The sequence below is a fragment of the Camelus bactrianus genome, chromosome 2, assembly GCF_048773025.1.
Source record: "Camelus bactrianus isolate YW-2024 breed Bactrian camel chromosome 2, ASM4877302v1, whole genome shotgun sequence".
NCBI lineage: Eukaryota > Metazoa > Chordata > Mammalia > Artiodactyla > Camelidae > Camelus > Camelus bactrianus.
The window spans coordinates 63,869,815-63,894,014 of record NC_133540.1 but is presented as its reverse complement, the minus strand read 5'-3'; the positions used below and the strand labels follow the sequence as shown (position 1 = coordinate 63,894,014).

Below are 24,200 nucleotides of genomic sequence, written 5' to 3'. Positions count from 1 at the left end.
AAGTTTCTGGGTACTCTAAAGGGGGTGGTCCTTAAATAAGAGTACCTGGGGAACATTGTATGTTCTGTGCAATATTATTCTTAGCTGTTCAGCATGATAAAAAAAATCAATTCTCTGTCCTGCTGTCAGGGGAGTTTCACAAAAACTCCCAGCTGCCTCACCGACTATGTTTTGTTCCCTGGAATTTGTAAGATAGATACCATATCCCCAAAAGTACTGGTTAAATTAAACACTAAGATCTATTACTAAGTAAGCCTTCAACTATAGCTCTTATCCCGACCTGTTCATCAAAACATCAACTTAAAAGATGCCAGTCATCGTGGAACATGTATCTATTCATTTTGAATGCCTGTTATGTGCCAGACACTGCAAAGTTTTATACAAGTTTAAGATACAAAAGCTTAAAGTGGTATCACAACCCTTGGATGAAGATAAGAAGCAATACCATAAGGAAAGACAATATTAATGTAGTGCTGTTACAGCAAATACAATTTTAAACCCAAAGTGCAGGGGTGGGGGGCAGATATAAAAGTCAACCTACATTTACAACAGTGTTCAGTATTACAGTGCATTCCCAACGATGGTAGAAAATACTTGGAACCTAGTATTATGGCATTCTTAATACCATTCATCCAAATTGTTTTTCTTTCTCCCCCAAAATTGTTTCCAATCAAATAAAATATTGGGAACACTACACAGTCCCCTTAAAGGAAGGAGATTCAAATGCATGCAAGCACATGAAAGGCTTTATGATGTCCTGCCATAAAAAACAAAAACAAAAAACCTGTTTCAGTTTGCATTTATCATACTCATAAAAACAAAACTTTGTAAAACACTATTAACTATTTTAAGAAACAGTTTGGGGAAGTATTCAGCTAGAAAATAAGAATGCCTGGAGTTAGCTGCTATCCTCAAATATCTCAAACACTGTCATAATTCGCAACATTAAAAACTAATTTTGTGTATCTAAGGAATGCTAAGCCAATATCAAAAACTGAAAATTAATTTAAAGTTAGACTCCCATTCTAAGTGAAGTAAGCCAGAAAGAGAAAGAAAAATACCATATGAGATCGCTCATATGTGGAATCTAAAAAAAATGAACATAACAAAATAGAAACAGACTCACAGACATAGAATACAAACTTGTGGTTGCCAGGGGGTAGGGTGGGGGGGGTGGGAAGGGACAGACTGCAAGTTCGAAATCTGTAGATACTGACAGGCATATGTAGAATAGACAAACAAGATTACACTGTATAGCACAGGGAAATATATACAAGATCTTGTATCTTGTGGTAGATCACAGCGAAAAAGAGTGCGACATTGAATTTAAGTATGTTCATGTTTAACTGAAAAATTGTGCTCTACACTGGGAATTGACACAATATTGTAAACTGACTATATAACTCATAAAAAGAAAAAAAAAAGTCAGACTCCTTTCCCATTAAGTAGTTTTGTGGTAAGTGATTTTATTTATGAGGTCAAAGTGACATAAAAGCCACGAGAGTCATTCAAAAGAGAAAGAGATGGAGAGACACTCCATCTCCAAGATACCGACATGGAGAATGGACAACCTATTAGGGATGTCACAATAATGGATCCCTATTAAAATAAAGGAGCAGAACTGATCTAGAGAACTTTACCAACACTATGAATTTTAGACTTATTAGACATGAACAAGGAACCCATCATGATCACGTAACACATAACTGAAGTTTTTTTTTTAAGGTTTTTTTAAATCTAAAAAATAAACACAGGAAAGCAAAACCAGAATCTTCCTGTAAGAAACCTCAAGTTTAAAAGTTCTATTAACTTAAGGTATACATTTTAGTTAAAAGGCAACAAGTGAGTGATCTGTGCAAGTGGCTTGGTACTGTAAAATACTACAGAAATCTGTTGAAATAAACTGCTATTGTTATTTGCAAATAATGCCCCCCACTCTAATTTGAATGTTAATTTCTCTCTACAAAATCTCTTTAATCAATATTTGCTAAAAGAGCAAAAATGATGTTAACTTTTTATTCCTTTTCCCACCTTCATCAAAAAGTTGGCATTATAAAAATACTCAGGTAAGTAGGCTCAAAAATTAAACTCTTTTATAACTATTAGAAAATTAGAGCAGCTCAAGACTTTCTCTTCAAAGTTTTACCTTTAGAAATAGTTAAAGCAGGAGACCACTGTGATCTTAGAATATCAAGACAAATGCTGCCATTACTGTTAATATTTGGATGATAAATTCTTGTTGTAAATGCAACCTAAAATAAATAAAAACAACTTTATGTATTTTTCCCAAATAAAAACAAGCATCCTAGGATAACTTTGGCAGAAGACTTTAGCAAGGCTTAAAATATTACCACAATTACAAAAAATAAAATGGCTACAATGTAATTCATACACATAAAAGGACCAAATATTACAGAAACTAGTTTTTATATTCCAAACAAGATCCCATAGGGGCTCCCTCTTTTTAACTAAAACGGAAAATACAACGCTGTGGCAAAAAAAGTTCATTATCAATAATATGGTGTGTTGTTCTAAAGGTTAACTTTAAATAGCAATTTGAAACATACTTAACATTCACTAAAAAATAAGGAACTTCTGAATGTAAACCAAAATGTACAGACCAAGACCAGTTCATTTAAGGTATCAAGTTGCAGACGTGTGTTTGAGTTTGCATTTCCACCGTACATAAAACATAAATCTGAGTATCACAAAGGTATTTCATCTAAAGTCCTTGTCATATTGCACCTACAACATAACTGAAGACATTTTTAGTCAAGTGCGGACGTTCTATACATGCTATCATCCACACTCATTCATGTAGGTTAAATTTACCTTAACGGCTCTGAAAAATCAAGGCCCATATGCTTTTAATACCTATAAGCCAGTCACCCCAGTGCATTAAGCAACTAAGTTTTGATAAATTTACTGTGTGCAAACTCAAAGCCCAAAATATATTACAGTCTGTCTAAACGCAACACAAATATGGTATAATTTGCAGTAACATGTGAAAATGCATACTGAAGTTGAATATTTGGAAGCCTACTAATGTAAGACACTAGGGTTAATAATCCAAATCTGTATAAGCCCAAAAAAGGAAAAAAAAAAAAAAAAAAAAGCTTCCACATGGTATATTTGAAACTTGCAATACTAAGGATAAAGCACTTCTTATCTCCATTTATGAAGTTCAAATCTAGGTTTAGCTGGTCTTTTTAAAGGTTAAGAGTCAGCATTCAATATCAGTGACTCAATTCAATATATGTATTTTGTTATTTAGCCTCACTTTTTCTTATCACTATACATTCATGCCAATTTAGCCTTAACTTACGCAGAATCCTAATTTCTAAGAATGTTCTATCCCTCTGAAATAAAACAAATCTAAATTAACAGGTCACTTGCCTTAGGTGGTTTGAAGGGGTAGTCTGTAGGAAAATGAATTGTCAAAAAGAATACACCGCCTTGATATGGGCTGTCATTCTGTGAAAAAGAAAAATATGCTTAACTTTGCTATTTAAAATATTATTGCTAAGTGATTCATTTCTATTTTCTAAGCATTTCTCTAATACAAGACAAAATTACCTATTTACATGGAAGAGTCTAAGCTATTCCACAGTAAAGTTCATATTAATGAAAAAAACACAGTATTTACCATAGAATAACTCTAATTTACTTAGATCCTATTTTACATAAGTCACCAAAGAATTTTAGGAAAAAAAAAATCTAGAACACAAGGTTCTAGGATCCCGATTCTCACTAAGTATACTTAGCAATATAGTCTACATACAGTATTATGTATTAAACTATAATTTGAAAACAAAATCTTACATTTATGTAATATTTCTTCTAATGATAGACACACACAACACACACACAATGGTTTTGTACAACAGGCTATTCTGGTCACTGACAAATCAAAAAGTTAGCTATTATAGGTAATACAACTCCCTTCAATAGAAATACAACAGAAACAAAACAGGTGTTAAAAGAAAATGTAGTTCCAATTTTGGCTCCTCAAAGTTCTCATTTAAAACCATGACAAGTTTTTTCTTCAAAAGCATACTACTGAATTCTCCACAGCAAATCAATACATAGGATTACCAGATTTGGAAAACTGTGGAATGTTTGTTTTGTCCATTTCAACAGAAAATATAAAAGTTCAAGTTACAGCAGTACTTTTTCTCTTTAGCCGTTTTGCTCATTATGGGCATGAAGAACTCCTTAGTAAATGAGTATTATACAATGTTAGTATGAAGTAACATTTGGGAGAAACTTGCCAGGACTTTACATTTAATTTAACCAATACTAGGAAAAAGATATCATTGTTCTAATTTTCCAAGTGAGTAAAATGGGACTTAAAGTAATTTAGTCAAATATACAATTGTATAAGATAGAACCAAGATTCAAACCCAGGCCTTATCAACACCATTAAATAATGAAAGATGGTGACCTAGTCAAGGATTTTAAGGTGAAAGTTTAGAAAATTATATGGAATTGACTGATTGCCTCCAGATATGCAAATCAACCTGAAGATGTGTTTGAAAATTTGCATTAACTGAGTTACTACCAACACCCATTTTTCTTCATTAGAGAGTAAGCATGTATACAGCGCCAATATGGGCTTTTTACTATGACCACTCTGGACGTCAGAAAAATAATCTCTACAGGTCTGGCACTTTAATATAGCTCATTTAATCCCCAGCTCTCTCAAATATTAAACATTAGTTGAATTAATCTAACTTCATTCTATTTCCTAAGTAAGTACAAGGGACACAGAACAATTTCTTTTGTCGATGAGCTTACAGTCTCGTAAAGAGACATGCAATGAAATGTTATAGGTAAGAAAACAAGGTATTATACCTGGGGTTTAAAGGAGAAAGGTCAATTTACTGATAACCAAGTTCAAAGAAACATGCAACAATTAAATTAAAAAGCTATTAAGTAAGTCGTTCCTACTCCCAAGCCCCTCCTTTTCACTGTCTACAAATTTTTAATTTAAAAAACTTTGTCTACAGAAGAGCATCTGAGAAGTATAGAAAAACAAATCAAAGCAAGGCACCAGAACTGGATCTAAATTTATTTGATTAACATATCTTTGTTAAATAATACAGCTACATTAACTGTAAACAGATGCTTCGAACAGCACTCTTTTATAAAACAGGCCAATACTGAAGCCATATGTTTGTACTCAGTACAGTTAACAATTTAAGGGTGATGCTAAACATTAAAAGTTTTAATTAAACCCAATTTCAAAAGTTGTTTAAGCTTTCATAAGTTTCATACAATCAAGCACTCTATCTGACTGCTACTCAAAGGCAGTCTAATAAGATTTAGGCAAAGGCAAATTTCATTTGTTCATAAAACCTTACAGAATAAAAATATTTCAGTGTTACAAATAAACATTAAAATCAAAGAGGACAAACTGGTAAAAACCATACACTATCTGGAGGTAACCAAACTGTGCCATCTGAAAAAACTAAGGTTCTATGTTGAACTTACCATAAATTGACAGCAAATACACCAAGGAGAACAAAAATGAATACTCTGATCAGCGAATTGACCCAATCTTAGAAATATGAAGTACATATTGGATCTCTTCTTTAGAAACCTACCCTGGTTTTGCTCCAATCAGGGTGTCTGTACTGCTCCTCTCTAGTGTCTGTACTCTTTCCCTAAGGCAACCGTAATATACTGGTATTCCTACAGATCCATCTTCTGCTTCTATCTCCTGTCTCACACTTATTTTGGTAATTCAGGAATCTATCTCTGGTGCAGTTATCTACTCCAGGACTTATATTCAAATAGCTATTGAGTATTTCTACTTGGATGTCTCATGTGTCTAAATAGTAGTAAATAGGATTATTTACTCCAGAACTTTATATATTCAAATAGCTATTGAATATTTCTACTTGGATGTCTCATGTGTCTAAATAGTAGTAAATAGTAAATAGTAAAGCCACAAATCAGGATTTATCACTGATTCCCATCTCCTCACAAGTAGTTATCAAATCTCAAGGATCCTTCAAGTCTCCTGAAGCAGATTCCTCTCCTTTATGCCCACTGCCTTATTAGTTCAAGATCTTACTATCTTTTGTCTATTTCATGGCAATGGCTTACTACTGGTATTCTTGCCTTCTTGGGCTTTTCCCTCCAATTTATGTCTCACCATAATGCTAAAGTGATCTTTTCAAGATACAAGTTACTCTCCATCTTGAAATCTAGCACAGCTTTCAAGATAAAGTTCAAACTCCTGTGCTTTATGATCTGGTTCCCACCAATTGAGTTAGTCTCGTTTTTCACCTCTTCTCCAGAAATACCCTTTACTGAATATAAAGTAAGTATATTTCACATCTCCCTTTTCTACTACTATTACTTTCCCTTACCTGGAATATTCTTATCTGCAGGACCCTAGTTAGGTCCACCTTAAGCTTAAGTGTCTTTAAAAAAATAAGTAACAGCCTTCCCTTTAGTCCAAAATGCTGGCTGCACCCTCCCCCTCTTTATATACCTCGTTCTGTAGTTACTATTATCCAACATAATTTTAACTCATTCACTTAATTTCCCTCTTACACTACATTATCAAGCTCCTTAAAGAATAAGGTGTTAAGGAGGAGTTTTCATGTATCATTAGTCTTAGCAGGAGGAAAATAATACACTTAACATAAATTGAAAAAGTTAACCCTTATGGACCAATAAAACAATTCTCATGGACCAATTATTTTAATCCAGATGGTTTTTGTAGCTGATTCTGCTCAGGCTGCCAAAGGTTACATTATTCACAGATACAGTACTTTCTCTACAGCTCTATCACAGTCTAGGTGGAAGTTAGTGTCGTTCTCAAAATAATTTCAACAGTTCTCTGCCAGCTCTATTTCCAATTAAAGAAGCACGTGAATATCAGAAACAACAGATAAGGAAGTTAGTTTCTCCTCACTGCATCAATTCTCTGTGGAAATTTCCCTAACATAGTACAAATAAACCAGCCAAAGTTTAAAAACCACATAACTAGCACAATGCTCCGTCAATTCTTTCAAAGATTGTTTTTTTATCAGTATTTGTGCTTCCAAAGTATCTTACCTTCAGAGAGAATACGCCAGCACACAGGTTTTAAGAACCAAACGTTTTTGTTCAATGAGCAAGAGCATTTCCTGACTATAATCCACCAAATTCCAATAGTAACTCTCTACTGAAACCTAAATTAGATGATGCTCCACTCCTTGAACAGAAATCTTTAGTTCTGTGACACTGCCATCACTCTGACCTAAGAAGTACTCCAAAGCCAAAGTCATTTTGTTAACATCTGTTCTTCTAGCAAATCTGCAATTTATGGAATGTTATGCTGCCACCAGCCCTACTGTTTTGGGTCACATCTGCATGCCACTTAGGGTAGGCATACCAACAAAATATTATCTAATCAAACTGTAATGTTTTGTCACAAAGATGCAGTCAAAAATCAAAACAACACTGTTTCACTGATACACCTCATAGTAAAAATAACTGTTTACAGGCTGGCATATAAATTTAGGTTTTATTTATGAAGAACACAAATAAAATATGCATTTTGGGTGAGTTTTTATAATTTTTGACTCATTCCTGAAGTTACCTAACAGTAAGAATTAACTTCCTTCAAAAACAAGTACATTTCAGAGAATAATGTTACTAAGGAAAAACTATACAGTTATGGCATAAATATATTTTTTGCTTTTGTTGTTATGAAAATCAAATTATTTGTTTTAAGCAGAAAACTACTATTCCTTTATATTCGAAAGGGCGCTGAAAAAAGTTTAGCAAAGAGGAGCCATAATATAAAATATATATAAAATTAATGAAAAATGTTTCCTGAAAATAAAAGCAAATCAAGTAAACAGCTAAAACATTTGTCAGGATAAGCAATCTGTCTTCTATTCTCTGGAAAATTACTACTATAAATTCTTCTTTTATACTTCACTTTAATTTACTACTGGTGTATTCCTTACCTTTTGGAAAGGAATTAAGTAAGTAAAGTCTCAAAAGTCAAGCAGAGAAACACCACACTGGTTTAACAGTTGGTTTTACTACGTACACCATCCAATTAGAAGTTGTGATTACCAACTCTTTTGTGCTTTATTAGTACTGACAACTAATTTTTATGAGACTACCTTAAAGCACTCTTTCAATCAAAGATGAACTTCATTTGGTACAGATATAAGGCAGTTTACTGAACTATTTGCTCTGAAAATTGGTGATCTATAATGGGAAAATTCTAGAAGCTGGAAATTCAAGTGCCTAAGTGGACCTGGCAGCAACTGTAGCAGACACACACTTCATCTGAATAGGGAGGTAGCTGCTACGCCATCCGAAGCCAACTGTGGAATGAGGGCCTAGTCAGAGGGTTTTTAGGCAGACTGTCAACTTTTAAAACATTGGTGGGCCAAACTGAGTAAGCCAACAGTTACTTAAATCATGTGTATTTAAAGAAAAAAAATCACTTTTTTGTCAACAAATTAGAGAAAAGGAAGCACTTAAAACAGCAAAAACAGACCTCGAGATAATGGGAGAACAATCCTGACTCTATAGTTTTTATTAGGATAATTCCAGACACATCTCAAATCTCATTAGATTTACCGTAAGAACTCCTGAATAAACCACTTACTGATTCAGCCCATCCACTGGCTTTTTTTTCCAAGGGCATTTCTTCTTTTAGAATTATAAATAGTTACTTAGTGACCATTATCTCACCTAATATATTACTGCCATTTATGTTGAGATTAAAATACGGGGGGGGGGGGGGGCGCAGAAAATTCAGTAATACACACACACACAATTTGAAACAGAAACCCTTAACTGCCTTCCAAGTCAAAAGAAGTTAAGTATTGTGCAAGATATAGTCTTACCCCAGGATGTTTTACTGCGATCTAATTCTGTGAAATTCTTAGATGGTATCCATAATTCTGATTATTCAATTATCCAGCATATACAGTTTCTTATCTACCCAGGATAAAAAGGAATTTTGCTGTATTCAAAATATCACTTTCTACCTAAAAATATTCACATTTTGTATGAAACTAAAGGTCTTTTAAAAACAAATCAAACATCAAAATAATACAATTAAGCTAGATTTTTGGCAGTTACTCAAAGATCTTACTCTATTCGTTTAACACCATGGTACAGCCAGAAAATTAATGGGCTCTATAAATCAGGAAGCTCTGTGACAATGCTTTACACTGCTATGAATGAAAATCAGATTACAAGGGATATTTGATAGGTCATAGAAATGCTATACACTAGAACCTGGACACAGGGACATACACTTATAGTATATTGAACAAATGACTAGTTGTTTCTTTCAAAAGCAGTACAACTATGGCATATCCAAAACAGAATTACAATGCAATAAAATAAAGCTAAAGACTTAAAGATTACTAACTAGATCAATGTTACATTTTTAATTAAAAGCAAAAACTTAATTTTCAGTACTTACAGGTCCCATAATTGTGGCTTGCCAATGAAACACTAGAAAAAGAAAACACTCTTGTTATCTAAAAATGCACAAGCTTTTTTGAAACTAGCCATAAAAATCAACTCGAAAATTACTTACTATCATCCCCAACTGGACCTGCAGAACATTGTGCTGGAGGGTCACGGGCCAAATCACTAAGTTCCTACACCAAGATAGAAAATGCTGGGTCATGTAAACATAATAGAAAACACAAGCAGGAGAGTCATCTGCTTCCAGTTATTTTTACACCATTCTTTAAGGAACATATCACAGTTCACATTAACAATACCTTCTATTAGGAAAGAAAACGTAAGTCACCCTAGTCCAGTTCCCAGGAGATAACAGGGATACTTATTTTATGGACACATACCAAGACAATAACCTTGGCTAGGGGTTCCTAAAAGACACACTGATAGGAACTTTTATTATAAGCATACCTTGTTTTATTGTGCTTCATGGCCACTGTGTTTGGGTGGAAGGGAAGGTTTTTTTCCCCCCAAACAAATTGAAGGTTTGTGGCAACCCTGTATCCAGCAGGTCTATGGGCACTGTTTTTCTAACAGCATTTGTTCACTTTGTGCCTTTTAATCTTATTGTTTATTCTTACAATATTTCAAACCCTCCACCAGCAAAAAGGTTACAACCTGCTGAAGGTTCAGATGATTTGTGTTTTTTTTTTTTTAAACAAGTATTTTTAAATTAAGGTAGGTACTTTTAGACTACAGTAAACATAACTTTTATAGGCACTGGGAATAACCCCTCCTCCCCTGAAAAAAGTGACTTGGTTTATTGTGATATTCGCTTTATGTTGGTGGTCTGGAACCAAACCCTCAACATCTATCTTCAAAGTGCGCCTGTCCACCTCAAAATAAAGACAAAAACTGTCCTCTTAAAAAATGAGAAAGTTACAATCAAATATTTTCCTACCATAAGAACTTAGGGCAGTTCTTAACATTCATGTTATTTGCTGAACTTTCAGACCACCTCACAGGCCCTTGCTTCTACCAACTTAAATACTCTGTTCTTTCTAACCACACTGCCACCCACTAACCTCATTTTCCACTTAAAAAAATCTATCATGAGGCTAAGTGAGTACCCATTTTGGTTTGTTCTCTTTATCCCCTCAACTCAGTCTTGTCTTTTACTCAACACTGAGTAAAATTCTAGAAAAACCTACCTCTTTAGGTAGAAGTTTGCTCTTAGCTAAACATGTATTTTCTACAATTCCATCTGACCTTGTATTTCCAACAAGTAAGTATTTTAGTCCTTCCACAACTTGTGCAAAACCCATATGGATAATCTAGTTAGAAAATAACACTGCTTCTTTGCAAGTTTTTTAAAAATTTAAAATGATACAGCTTTATTTATATATACCTATATATAAATACCTATAGTATAGAGGTTTATAGACACTTGAGATAATAATGGTTTTCTAAGAAAAAGGCAGGGATTACATAACATTGCAGGAAGACAACTAGAGCAAATATTCACTTTAAATAATGCACTTCAGAAAACAGCAAACTGTTCAGTCTAAATTTACGACATTAAAGAAAAAAAATCAATGTAGAAGTCCTTGGGGTAAACATTTTAAACTATACATATATCAAATTATTATGTTGTACATTTATTACATTATATACCAATTATATTTCAAAAATAAAATGGGAAAAAAGAACTGCTTTAATATACACTTTGTCAATTTGCTTCTGAAACTGAAACTACAACTGCTTATAAGATTATCAAGGCAGCCAGAGACCCCAGGATTCACAATCTTAAGATGATGGAAGATCAGATCAGATCTTTATGCTTGCCTATGCAAATACACCCTCATATGTAAAATTAAGAATGGGAGAAAATTCATTCCAAACACTTTGAGATTCTGATAGTAGCAATTACAGAAGCTCTTATTCTTGAGTCAAGCAACTAGTTAAAAGAAACTATGCACAGCTTAAAAAAAAAAAAAAACTAAAAACAAAAAACAAAAAAAACTTCCAAAATACCAAATATATCAGAACTGAATCATAGGTTTTTCATAAAAAAGAGGAATTATACTGGCAACCTGAACTAATCAACTATCCAAGTGACTTTCATAGGCTAGATCAACTCTCATAAAGCATTTATTTGCATTCCTTGATCAGCCACTTTATTACAATGGCAAGCTACTTTAACACCATCAAGGTATATACTTTATTATAGGTAAGAATCAAACACAGTCTAACTGATATGAAGAGAATTTTCCCACGTTCCAAAACATAAGTTCTGTTGCTTAACTCGCCCACCAAAAAAAGATAAACCGGAAGCTAACTTACGCAGCCTAATTCCTCTTAAGAAACATATGGGTTCACAAAAATCTATTTTAAGGTAAAACTTAACTTGTTCCAAACCACCCTCCCCTCTTTCCCATAGAACAATAAAGATCTGAATTTTCAAAAATGCTATTAAGAACCCAAACACAAAATTACACATGCAGCTCATATATAGCATCATGAAATAAGGATTTTGAACATGCACATCCCTCAATATGATCGTTAGTTTGGAGTCTCATTTTTAATCCAATTTAGACCCACAATTTCACTGGCGTGTTTCCTCATCTCTAAAACAGGAATGCCTATTTTTACAGAAGTTTTGAGAGAATGAATGAGACAAAGTACCCTAGCACTCTAACTGGCATATAATGTTATTAGGTACTCAGCAAGCAGACAACTCATCTTGAAGGCAAGATTTCCTGGATAGGCACTATTTGCGTATTTGTTTATTAACAAATAAATGCAAAACCACTTTATAAATAGGTTCCATGCTATAGCCATAACTCACTTAAATCTTTTGCTTATGAGATGAATTTTTACACTTAGCTGTCTATAACATACTCTTCTAGCAATTACATGGTCATGGTATGTTATATATTAAATAGTACAAGGTCAGCAGTTCAAGGAATATTTGTGGATGGTATTCTAAAAAAATCATGTTATTAGGTTAAGCTGTATGAAATTACTAATACTTGACCATTTTTGGCCTACACAAACTGCAATTTCATGGGATTCTACCTAAAAATGTCTGGTAAGCGTGTGAATTCAACTATTACTAAAATGAACTTCTTACACCAATCTACCCCAAATGATGTACTTAATGTTTTAAGTATGTTAACTGGTAAAAATGCCTGCAGAAAAATATCTAGCAGTTACTTTTAAGTAAAAAATTAAAAATTAATGACGGTTAGTCTAACAAAATACTCAATAGTGATGTTAAAACAACTTCATAATAAATGATAAGTTTAGTAATCTATAAAGTTGACCTAGAATATATCAACATTCTACTTGAAAGTTGCACATTTTATGAAAAATCTAAATATTTTAATCAGTTTTCCTGCACTGGTAACTATGACATTTTCACTCCTTTAGAGTGAATGTATAATTTCAGCTAGTTAGCACTGAATTTCAGCTCTTTACTCCCATAATTTCAAGCTCTTATTCCACTCAGATATTTCTAAATGCCTTAGTTTCCAAGTTCTCCATGACTAAGACACCTCTGAAGTAATACTCAAAGATCTAGTATTTGGGCAATTAACTTAGGTAACCAAATCTACTTTAAAGTCAACATCAAAAAGTGACCTACAAGTACTTTTAAGGATCAAAACAGACCTTTTAAATCATACAGCACTTATCTCTAAGATGCCAAATAATTCTCACATTATGCCTATAGCAAATTAGATATAAAAACATCGCAGCAGGGAAAAAAAAATGAGAAAAAGCGTAAGTCATCTCAGATGCTCTCCTAACGCAGCAGTTTGTCTACTCAAACCTTCTTCTTTCTTGGAAATGCTTTTCTCTTACTCCAAAGGTACGACTGTAGCGTTGGGTGACTGTCAGCCACCATTAAACAGTTACTCAGATAGTGCTAATCATAGAATTTTGTTCCTTCAGCTTCAGTGAGTTCAAAGAGTAACCTAAGCTGGAACCTGACCTTATCAGTTTGTCCATCCATCCCTACCTAGGATTTTTCAAATTGAAGCTGGAAGGGACACTTCTTCCTTTTCTCATTAGGAGCTATAAGGATGTGACCCAGAGCTGCTGGCAGGCATATGCCCTAAAGTTGCTTGGTGAATCCAAAGAAAAAGAGGCCACACTGGGCAGCAGACATAAAGAATTGACTTGGCATACAGACATGCAATTTCTGTTACCACGGTTTTAGCTTGCTCTAATTCCTACAGTTATTGCTTTGATTGTTAACTACTCCAGTCTTCTTCTAATCCGGGGGGGGGGGGGGCTGCAAAAACAGAGTGAGGAGAGATTCACTCTAGGTGGAGTGCTACTTGGGCCCCATTAACAATTATACACATTTTATTCCATGAAAACACAATGTACTGCTTCAGTCTTGCTAAAAACATGTAAGAAATATAAATGAAGCAAAGCCTCAAAATCAAACTAGAGGAAGCAGGGAGAACTCATGGGTCCTACCTAGTAAAGAGTTAAACTTTCAATCACAGAAGAGATTAATTTAAATTCATTTCTAAAATAAAAAGTGTAATATTAGCTCGTTTCACCATCAAAACATTTATTCATTTACATGAAGACTGCCTTTTTGGTGTCAAGTATGCAAGGTCTGAAAATACCAAAATAGAACATGAATGCTTCCCCCAATAGACTGAGCTAATAGAAAGCAGACACATACAAAAAGAAATTGTGTTTCAACAACCTATGTGCTTAAAATAAAGGCATTCAAATGTTTCGTGAACCCTGAAAAGGTTATGGCTAACCTTGCACCTGCATTTAACAGTGACATTCAAGCTGGATCTTGATGGAGGGATAGGCAATCTAGGTAGAAAAACTAATTCAAAACCAGGCGTGTGAAAAGAAAACAGGTTGTAAAAAACTTGCTTGTAGTTTGGTATACCAGAGACACAACAGGGTACACATAAGGGAGTAGCAGATGTGGCTAGAAAGGTTTATCAGGGGTGTATCTTTTTGAGAGCTTTGAACATTATGTCAAAGACTGTCCCAAGGCAATGGGAAGTCATTGAGCTTTTGTATAGCATTGTTTTACAGGTTCTAAAATTTTAAATGGTGTAAAAAAAAAAAGTATCATTCAGAACACTGGCTCTTAACATTTGTGACAAGGACAAAGACTTCTAAGAATCTGATTAAATACTGACTCTCTATCTCCCAAACACACAAGCCCACACAAAATTTTACTTAATTTATGGGGTGTCACAGACCCTCCTTATTGTAGAAATCTGTACTATAAAGGACAGATGAGTAGATAACTACATTAGGATATTTATAGCAGTAATTCTGGTGAGAGAAGAAAAAGAACTAAGTCACTGAGGATGAAACAAGATCTTAAAACACTGATCATTTTATTACCCTTACAACCATCTTTGGTTTTCACCTCATAAAATGACTTTAGAGCCTAAAAGTTTCACAGGCTTTAGGGACAAAATTTATAAAATTATATGAAGAACTGAAATTGTTAGTTCTTTGTTTCTTAGTAAAGAGGAACAGTGACAAGGATCAGAAAGAAGAGTTCACTTATGGCACCAATAGAATCTTTGTACTCTGTTGACCATACCTCCCCACCAAGGAGAAAAGTGTTATTCAAGTGGGTTCTTTGCCAATTTTAAGACCACTGAAATAAGAAAATAGTTGGCTGGCAGGGGAGGCTGGCAAATACTAGCAGTTGCTAAAGGGTCCACTTACCTTGAAAGGACACTAAGATGGATCAAAGATACATAACTAGGGTACAATGCTAAAAACTGTACTGCCCATTAAAAAAAGTTAAAGACATTTCTTTGCCATTCCTCTGAATTGCTTCTCTTGAAACCTCCCGCACACCTGGCTAGTGTGAGAATCCAGGCCTTCTCCCACTGGGAAATGTATTTCTCCTTTCCCTTTAAAAGCCTAAATAGACCCAGTGGAAAAGGAGTCAAACAAATTTCTCTAAAAGGCAACCAACAGGTAAAGCTTAAGTCAGTGAGTGTTCTCATCTGGAGGTACATGATTAAATAGTAATGAGTTAAACAATTCTTTACATGGGACTCAAAAGAGAAAGCTTACAGTTTATTTTGAGGAGGATCTTTGATCATTACGGGACACAGTATCTTTGACAACTGACTGTTGGGAGGTAAAACATGAAAAGGCTGAAAGACACTGGCCAGAACACTGCTAAATATTTGTTTTTTGCTTCTCTATTCTCTACATCTTCCTCATTCAATGAAGTGAAATGACTAACCACAGACTACAAAGAACAGGAAACCAAGGTATTGAACACATTAAAGGCCTGGAGGAATGACAGATAAGTGTAAGAAATGGTATCTGCCTCCAAACAGCTTACAAATTATAAATACCAGAACTATTTATGAATAACGAAACTACAGAGCAGCCATATTAGATGACTCTCTAGTAAGACTTAATTAAGATCTCTAGTAACTATTATTTAAGCATTCTGCTAAACGTTGTCAATGATGGCCACTACTCATACATCAGATCAACTTAACCGAAGTCAGTATTTTTGAAAACAAAGTTTCTATTTAATCAATTCTGCTATCGAAGTGTAACTCCCTCAATAATCTTGTCTAGTTTGTCCAAGTTTCATCGTTCTGCCAAGTGCTTGCCAAAATTTAACTTGGATGATTACTATGGTTAAGACCAAGTTCACAGATTTCATCTTTAAGTACGATAATTACCACCACATTCCACAATTTGTTATCCCAATCTCTGCCATCTATCTTGCAACATCACACAAAGTCATAATGATAGGACAGATGTATTTCCTCTCATCACTTTGAGGGAAACTTAAAAGTTCATTCCATTAATTCGTTGTATTTTATTCAAGAGTCCATTCCTTTCGAAACTTTTACTTGTATCACCATGGGAATCAGCACTATAAAGACAGCCTTTGCCTCTTAAACCTATACTGAGTAACAAGCTACTACCACCTTGGGAGCTGGAAGAGATGAGGGCATGAGGCAGGAATCAAGGAGAGCTAAGTGCTTTATCAGAAATTTTGAGGCAAAAATCACCCTCAAAGAGTCTTTATAACCTAGCAAGTATAAAGATACATATTCAGACCAATAGCAGAGGTCAGAATGTAATGTTAACTGTCCAATCATGTAGACAGTTAACTCCTCTAACTGTTCTTATAAAGATTGTTTGCTATTAAGTAAACAAAATTTAAACTTTAATGTTGTGAAATTTTACATACCATATGTAGATAAAAATAGCAAGGAAGGAAACAAATATCTCAAACGCATGGGTACCGGAAGTCCTTTCAAAAGAAGGAAGTTTAGCAAAAACTTTGGGATCGGAACAATTTCATACATAGACTTAAGAATGGTCCTTTTAAAAATCATTTTAGTCTGGAATTTCTTCTGAGAAATCCCAAGTTCCTTTTATCTTAAGGATTAAGAGGTGGCTCTGCACCATTTCTCATTACATCACTGACAAGATATTAACTTCCTGTTTAGTTGTAACTATGTGAGACAAGTATGCCTGTTCATTCAGACAAGGTATAAAGAATGGCTTGAATGAATAATACTATAATCTTCTTTCTTAAGAGCACTATAAAAAAAAAAGTCACTTAAGATTACTCAAAGCTGTTATTTTGTAAGCATTATCTCTAAATGGGCAAATTTACTTTCCAAGCTTTGATCCATGAAAGCAAGTAAGGCATTTTATAGATATGAAAAACAAAAATTAACAGCAGTCCAGTGGGTGAAAACATTCAATTATACATTAGCCATGAAATTACAACGCTAGGATTAATGTGTATTCCATCCTGAAAATGAACAAGAAATCAAGTAGCAGTAAATCACAACTGAGACCTAAAATGAAATAGAATTCAACTACGAAGAGCTGTTTGGAAGTCTCTGAATGATACAAGATAATGCTGAAAGTACAGCTGCAGATAAAAATCTGATGTTTGGACAAAGTATAAAATACTACACTGAACTTTTTCCCAACCCCACATGAGAGAGCTGCAGGTACTATTTTGAGAATAAATCTTACCTGACAACACAGACTGACTAATAAAATACTAAATGTATCCATTCTTAATTACACTATACGATTTTGAACTAAGATCACTGTTACGGTAGCAAAACCAGATTAAGAGCACATTTCCGGTTAAATAAAAATTTAATTTTGCTAATACTAGTTTGTCTTGGCAAGTTAACTAAAGTACAGTGATAAAAGGGAAACCACATTGTAACGACAAAATATAGTGCAGGATAGATAAACCTATCTTTAATAACAATGGGTAAATATGGTATGAATAAATTCCCTTTAAGTTAATTAAGTGCTTCCCCTTGACTGGGACCTTATGCTGTACACCAGAAATTGACCCGTTGTAACTGACTACACTTCAATAAAAAAATAAATGAATAAAAGCTTCCCTTACTTGATTTACAATTGTGAAGTTATATAGTATGACAAACACCTATTTATGTGTTTATATGCTTGTTTCCTCCACTCAAAGCAGAGATTCTCATGGGTATAAAGAGGCTTCCCTATTTTTTATCCCCTGGGGACTAGGCTATTGTGCCAAACAGTAAGATCTCAGTAAGTATTGATTAAATGATAATCCTTTATGTCTGAGCTTCTTAACCAGAGGAAGGCTTCAGAATCACCTAGGGGACATTTCAAAATCATGCCTGTTCCCAGAGAAATGACTCAGTAAGTCTGGTAAGACCCCATGTACCTATATTCTTTAAAAAACTGTTTAACATTCAGATACAGAAATGCAACCCATGTCAAAACCTACATACACAATACCAAACAGAATGAAAAGCTAATTTAGGACTTGAGAATTTAATCTGAAACATTTTTATCTCAGTACTTGGTGTCTTCTTTAATAAGAGATTATTGTGAAATTCTTTGGAAAATTGTAGAGAATTCACTATGTGGGATCACAAAGGGCACCTGTATCCATGAGTTAATATACAACATGATAGAAATATCCAGGAAGTTTTTCCCCCAGTGCTAGCAAGAATATTCAACTTTCTACCTGTATGAATAACAACTAGAATTAGCACTGCATAAGATCATGATGAAAGCAAATAGTATCAAAGTTATCCTTATCCAAATTAAATACTGAAGTCATTAAATGATCAGCACCCCTCAGTCAACAACTGCCCCACAAACTAAGTTAGCTGGCTATACAAGCCTTGAGGATGTCTTACAATATGCAAGACATAGTATATATGGCCTATAAGCTCACTGGAAACAAGTATATTTTGTCTGATGCCCTAAGTGATTAGTCAGCACATAGTGGTTCCCCTAGTCACTGAAGACACTGACCAAAAAGAAATTCACTACTTTCAAAACCTATGTCAGCTAAAACTAAACTCTCAAATCAGCTGTAACTTAAGAATAAAGTTAGATCCCAATTATTTAAATGTGAAGTGGGAAAATTTCAGGAAGCAAGATTAAATTTAGGAATTGAAATGGTTCAAAACAGCAGTACAGCATGGTGGAGTTTAAGAGCTTGAGCCCTTGAGGTAGACTATCTGATTTGAATCTCAGTCCCTTACTAGCCATCTCACCTCAGACAAGTAACTTACTCTGTGCCTGTTTCCTCATGCATAAAATGGAACGGTAAGAGCATCCATCTTATATGGTTGTTGTGAAGACTGAGTTGACACCCATTAAAGGGCTTAGAAATAGTGTTCAGTATGTGGTAGATGCTAAATCCTAGCTATTACCAGAAGGATACATGCAAAAGAAACCTTAATAACAAAAAACTAAAAGATGACATGACAATGTAGCAGTTAACAGCACACACTGTGAAGCCTGACTGCCTAGTTCTATTTCCAACTCTGCCATGATATGACCTTGGGTGTGTTTTTAACCTCTCTGTGCCTCAGGCTTCTACTCTCAAGAATGGAAATAATGTTTTTTACCTATTTCCTTGGGTTGTTACAAGATTAAATGAGTGAATGCAAGTGTTTCAAACAGTTCTGACACACTGCAAACTCTCAAATCATGAGCTATTCTTGCAGGCTTGGTCCACGTTACATTTTGTAAAGTTCTCTTTAAACTTCTCAAAAATATATGTACTGTGGTCATTTTGTTTAATGAGGGTAGTAAAATTGTCCACAGCCCCCAAATATCAACTTGGGAGTTCGCATTTTTGATGCTTGCTGTTTAATAGTCTTGTAAGACTATAGCTTGTCCAAATAAAGAATACAGAAGAAAAGGGGGGGGGTGTTATCTGATAAGGCTGCTTGGTCTAAGAAATATTCAAACAAAAAATTATAAGCTTTAGAAAACATAAGCTTTGGGGAAAAAACAAATTCAAATGCTTAAATCACATAAACTACTTATTATTGATTAAAAAATATTCCAACAGTAAGCATTTCAGTAAAATATCAGTGAAGAATACAGATAAATCTTACTAGAGTTTGGGGGGTCTGCAAAAAAGAATAAATTCAAAACAAGTACATGACATGAAATAGCATACTAACATCAGTGTCTATGCAACTTCAATATTTCTAGGAAGAGGTGCCTAAAATAGCATCTCTCAGTTTTCCAATTGCCAAACTTGTTTGAATCTGGGATTTTTAAGTTTCACCATATAATTCTGACATTTGACAGCTGAAAACCAAAACAGATGCACAACAAAACTTTTCTATAGGTTGAATCAATAATGTCCCACATTAAACACAGTTTTTTCCAGTTTGGAAAATGTTATGTCAAGTTTCTGTATTACACAGACTTTAAAATATTACTAGACTAGAAAACTTTTTTAATTAAAGTACTAGACTAGAAAACTTCTTTAATAAAAGCTTTTGAAAATTAAAAATAGTAATAATAAAGTTGCAGTAATAATTTGAGTGCCGTGTGCTATGGGCCTGTTCCAAGCCACTTGTTAAACTTATTTAATCCTTAAAAATCTTAAGACTCCCAAATTTGTTTTGCTCAATGCTGTATCCTTAAGGGTCTAGAATAGTGCCGGCACATATTAAGCACTCAATTATTTGTAACTCATATGTAACAAACTATTCATTTTACAGAGGAACAGATAAATCTGCCCAGTCCGAGAATTCTAACTAGGGCATTTCTGCTCCAAAGTTCACACTCTTAACCATTATATTGCCTCTCTAGAGCTTTTAAATCATTAAAGTGGTGTCACATCAGCTGGGTATCACCTGTAAGAGAAAAAAAATCAATTGAGACCTTCCTTTATAAAGTGTTCTGTTCCACATGCATAAAAAGCTATGGATTTGAAATTATTCCCATCTTAGTGGCCTGAATTTCCCATAGACACAAGGTTTTGATTTGTACTGAATGTTCTTTCTATTAACTACATTGCAAAATATAACTATGCTTCTTCAGTGTGTTGCTGGCCTTCAAAGTGGTCACAGAAAGATATTTAACAATCCTTTTTACGTTAACCCTTAACTTCTAAACCCCTCCTCTCCTCCTCCATTGTCTCAAAATACAAAGATTTAAGTTTGTGTTTCACATAAACCCACAATGTAATGATGACCTAAAACAAAATTCACGATTTCAACATCAATACATTGAGTGAAGATCTAAACCATTATTCATAAAATACTAGTTTTGCCAAGTAAATTCCAAAATCATACATACTAAATAAATGTAAAATTCAGCAGGTCTATTTTCACTAAAGTCCTTGCCATTCTTTCCATGTAAACTCTTTTCAAAAAGTAATCAAAACCGAAGTTTGTAACCCACAACCTCTTCTGACTCTTAGTTTTAGTAAGGCTGAATTTATTCCATGGCATTTTTTACAAGTTAGCTGTAAATACTCCACCCTCCTCGATTGTGCAAGAACCAAACACACCACACACACCAATTACAGAAAAGGGAAATACTGTCTGAGAATTTGAGTAAGTCTTGAGCAGGAGGGCTTAGACCAGTGTACAACTTGATGCAGAAGTTAAAACATTTAACAAAGAATGTTATTTCGTATTATTACGAAAGGAGATGCCGGAAAGAGCCTGAACCAGTTAAAGCAGCCGCCATCTTAAAATGCGGGATAGAAGTTAGAGCAAGAAAATGAGACTAAACCACCGGAGGTGGAGGTTCCGTTCACCCCCGGAGCCTCGAAAAACCCTATTTTTTTTTTCAACTTGGATCCACAGTCTAGTAACAAACCTCGTTTTAAATAGCGAAACAATTTTCCCGGAGAATATTATCTGGACTGAGGCAAAAATACGTAGACCTAGCCTTCTCTTGCTGCCACTGCACTCCTTATCCCCCCTACACCCCTCCAGCCAAAAGAAAAAGGGAGCTTCCAGAAGGCTTTTTACATCAGTTTCCGCTGTGCCTCGGATAAATACCTTCGGCTGAAAAGCCCCAACTACAAAACATAGGAAGTGGCAACACTGTGTCAGCCTATCTCATCCCAACCCCACTTATTCTTGTGTAACCTGCCCAGAGTCGACGAACAGTTTCTGATGAAACTCATTCACTATTCTTAAGTTGGCAAGACTTCTACCCCGACCCCTAACAAAGTTCGGATCCGCCAGATTTCTAAGATCATCTCCACTGAGTTTCCTATGTTTGTTCCTCCAGAAGGCCTAGAGCCTTGATCTTACAACTAAAGTAAGTTCTCAAGCACGGAAAATAGGAAGCGCCATGACATCTGCTGGAGCGTCTCTCGGCCAATTCTGACTCCCAAACCGGACTAACTTACAGAAGCAGAACCGAGGCGCCTGAGATCACTCTCCTCCATCCCCAGTTTACACCGATTCCACTGAAACATACTCAAGATAACACCTCACTTGCCACAAATGTTCAGTTCCCCAGTTTTAAACCTCATTTCTTCATAAAGTATATCCGCGTTCCCCGTTCCCCAGTGAAAGAAGCGACCCAAGGAAGGATATTTTCATAATTATATCTCCCCCCATTCCAACGCTATCCTCCGGGTCGAGCCCTTCTTTCCTCCCACGACCCCATTCCCTTCTGCCCCATGGGTTACCTTATTAATCCGTTTCAGCGCCATAGTCTGTGCTTTTCGTCTGGCTCCTCACTATCTCGGTGTGTGCTCAAAGGTCCGGCCAAAACTCTTGATTATCCTGGCGGCTGGGAAGGATTGTCTCTTCGTTTCACACCGGCTCTGCCAGACACAGGCGCCTTTTGCAAAAACGGAGCAGGTCAGCACTCGCACAGGCCCCGCAGAGACCCCGAAGAAGCCAAGTCCCTCAAAAACGGTCGCGAGCCCGGGTGGGTGGGATGGCAAACCCACCGACAGCCTCTATGCCGTGCTTCGGCCCGAAGAGGGGGCGAGGGTGACGGGAAGAGCGGAGGGGTGGCTACAAGTTTGACTTCCCGGCCTCTCGAAAGGAAGAGGCGTAGGAGAAAGGGGTGGGTGCGGGGCAGGGTCCGGAGCCCAGCAGAGGAGGAGCCAGGGCCTAGTCGGCGCTATGCCGGCGTCACTAGGGCAAAGAAAGGCAAGGGGGGAGGGGAAAACAGGCGACTCCGGACTGACGCCGCGGTTCTTTCGGTTTTTGCTCGAAGGTGCGGCCGGGTAGGGGAAAGAAACAGAAGAGAGGCTCGGTGTGTCCTGCTGTCCCCGCAGCTAGAGCTATTCTGAGTCGCCCCTGACGCCACCGTACACTCCGCCTTCCAGCGCGCTCCCGCGCGCGCCCGCCTAGCCACCGCCACCACGCGCCCGTGCGGCCCCTGAAGCTCCGGCTTAGGCGCGAGGACGCGCCCATTCCCCCTCCCCTTTAAGCAGGAGAGGCCCCAGCATCTCTAGCCTTCCCACCCTACCCCACCCAACAGGCTGGTCACTCAAGCCACCCAGGGCCTGTATTTCCCCTCTTACCCGGCCGGCCAGCGGGCCGGCCTCCCTTCCCTTCCCCTAGCCGTCCACACCCACGCTCACAGAGGGGCCGGGGCCTCCCTCAAGCTGCGGCCTCGGCCTCCTCCCCGCGCGGCAGCTGGTGCCTCCCCGGCCCTACGGGGCTCACGCGCACGACACAGCCACAAGATGTCCGCTCTGACGGAACTACTGCCAGCTGCCACGCTCCGCCCCTCCCCCCTCCTCCTGCCTCTTCACCGCCGCGTATCAGTCCGCCAACGCCGCCGTCGCGAGCACAGGACGAGTCTAAGGGTGAAGGGGGACGGTTTGCTCCCCACGTCCAGGGCCGAGCGAATCTGTGCCAACCCCCTTTTCCTTCTTTTCGGAACAGCACCTTCTTACTAAACAGACCGGAGGTTGGACTGGGAGGGCGGGGGCCGGAGGCGGGTCATGGGCTGGGGGAAGGGTAGACGAACGGCGGAAACCCTCAGAGTCAGAGAAGCATCGAGAACCGGAAGGAGACCATGGGAGGAAGCGGCAGCTGCGCGGTCGAGCCCCAAGCCCCTCCCGACAGCGTCCCCCAATTTCCTCACTTGGTATTGAGGAGGCGGATCTCGCGAGAACCTCGTGGCTGGCTAATCAGAGCTGTAGCGCTGCAATGACTTAAGGGCAGTTTTGTGCACTCTTCCTGATGGGGGCCCGCCCCCAAACCCACAAATTCTCGCGAGACGCAATGGAGCACCGGCTCGAGCTGGGGCGGGCCTTCGCCGGAGAAGCACCGCCCCCGAACGCTTATGCTGGTGGGAGGGAGAGGAAATGGAATTCCCGGACTGGTGAGAGCGCGCGCCGACGCATCCTTCTCTCACGCGTCCAATCAGGAATGTGTGGTGGGAGGGCCACGGGTTAATTACTAGATACCTTTAGTCCAGGTTGACCCGGGAGTTTGAAGTTTTCGGTGGAGCAG

General features: G+C 36.9%; 1 protein-coding gene and 1 long non-coding RNA gene across 9 annotated transcripts in view; one reads left to right on the top strand and one right to left on the bottom strand.

Annotated features, from left to right (window-relative positions):
- The window catches only part of UBE2D3 (ubiquitin conjugating enzyme E2 D3), a 27,928-nt gene extending 3,979 nt beyond the window's left edge, over positions 1 to 23,949 (bottom strand). The window contains exons 1-6 of one of the 7 annotated variants that reach the window (XM_074343097.1): positions 23,830 to 23,949; positions 22,412 to 22,566; positions 9,572 to 9,635; positions 9,455 to 9,486; positions 3,397 to 3,474; positions 2,147 to 2,252 (exon numbers count right to left, since the gene is read on the bottom strand). In XM_074343097.1, coding sequence (XP_074199198.1) covers positions 2,147 to 2,252; positions 3,397 to 3,474; positions 9,455 to 9,486; positions 9,572 to 9,635; positions 22,412 to 22,435 — 304 coding nt within the window. In that variant the 5' untranslated portion in view covers positions 22,436 to 22,566; positions 23,830 to 23,949. The other 6 variants (XM_010953596.3, XM_074343092.1, XM_010953597.3 and 3 more) reach the window with 6 other exon arrangements.
- The window catches only part of LOC123616484 (uncharacterized), a 29,608-nt gene continuing 29,227 nt past the window's right edge, over positions 23,820 to 24,200 (top strand). The window contains exon 1 of one of the 2 annotated variants that reach the window (XR_006724483.2): positions 23,820 to 24,069. This is a non-coding gene — a long non-coding RNA (uncharacterized LOC123616484). The other variant, XR_006724482.2, reaches the window with a different exon arrangement.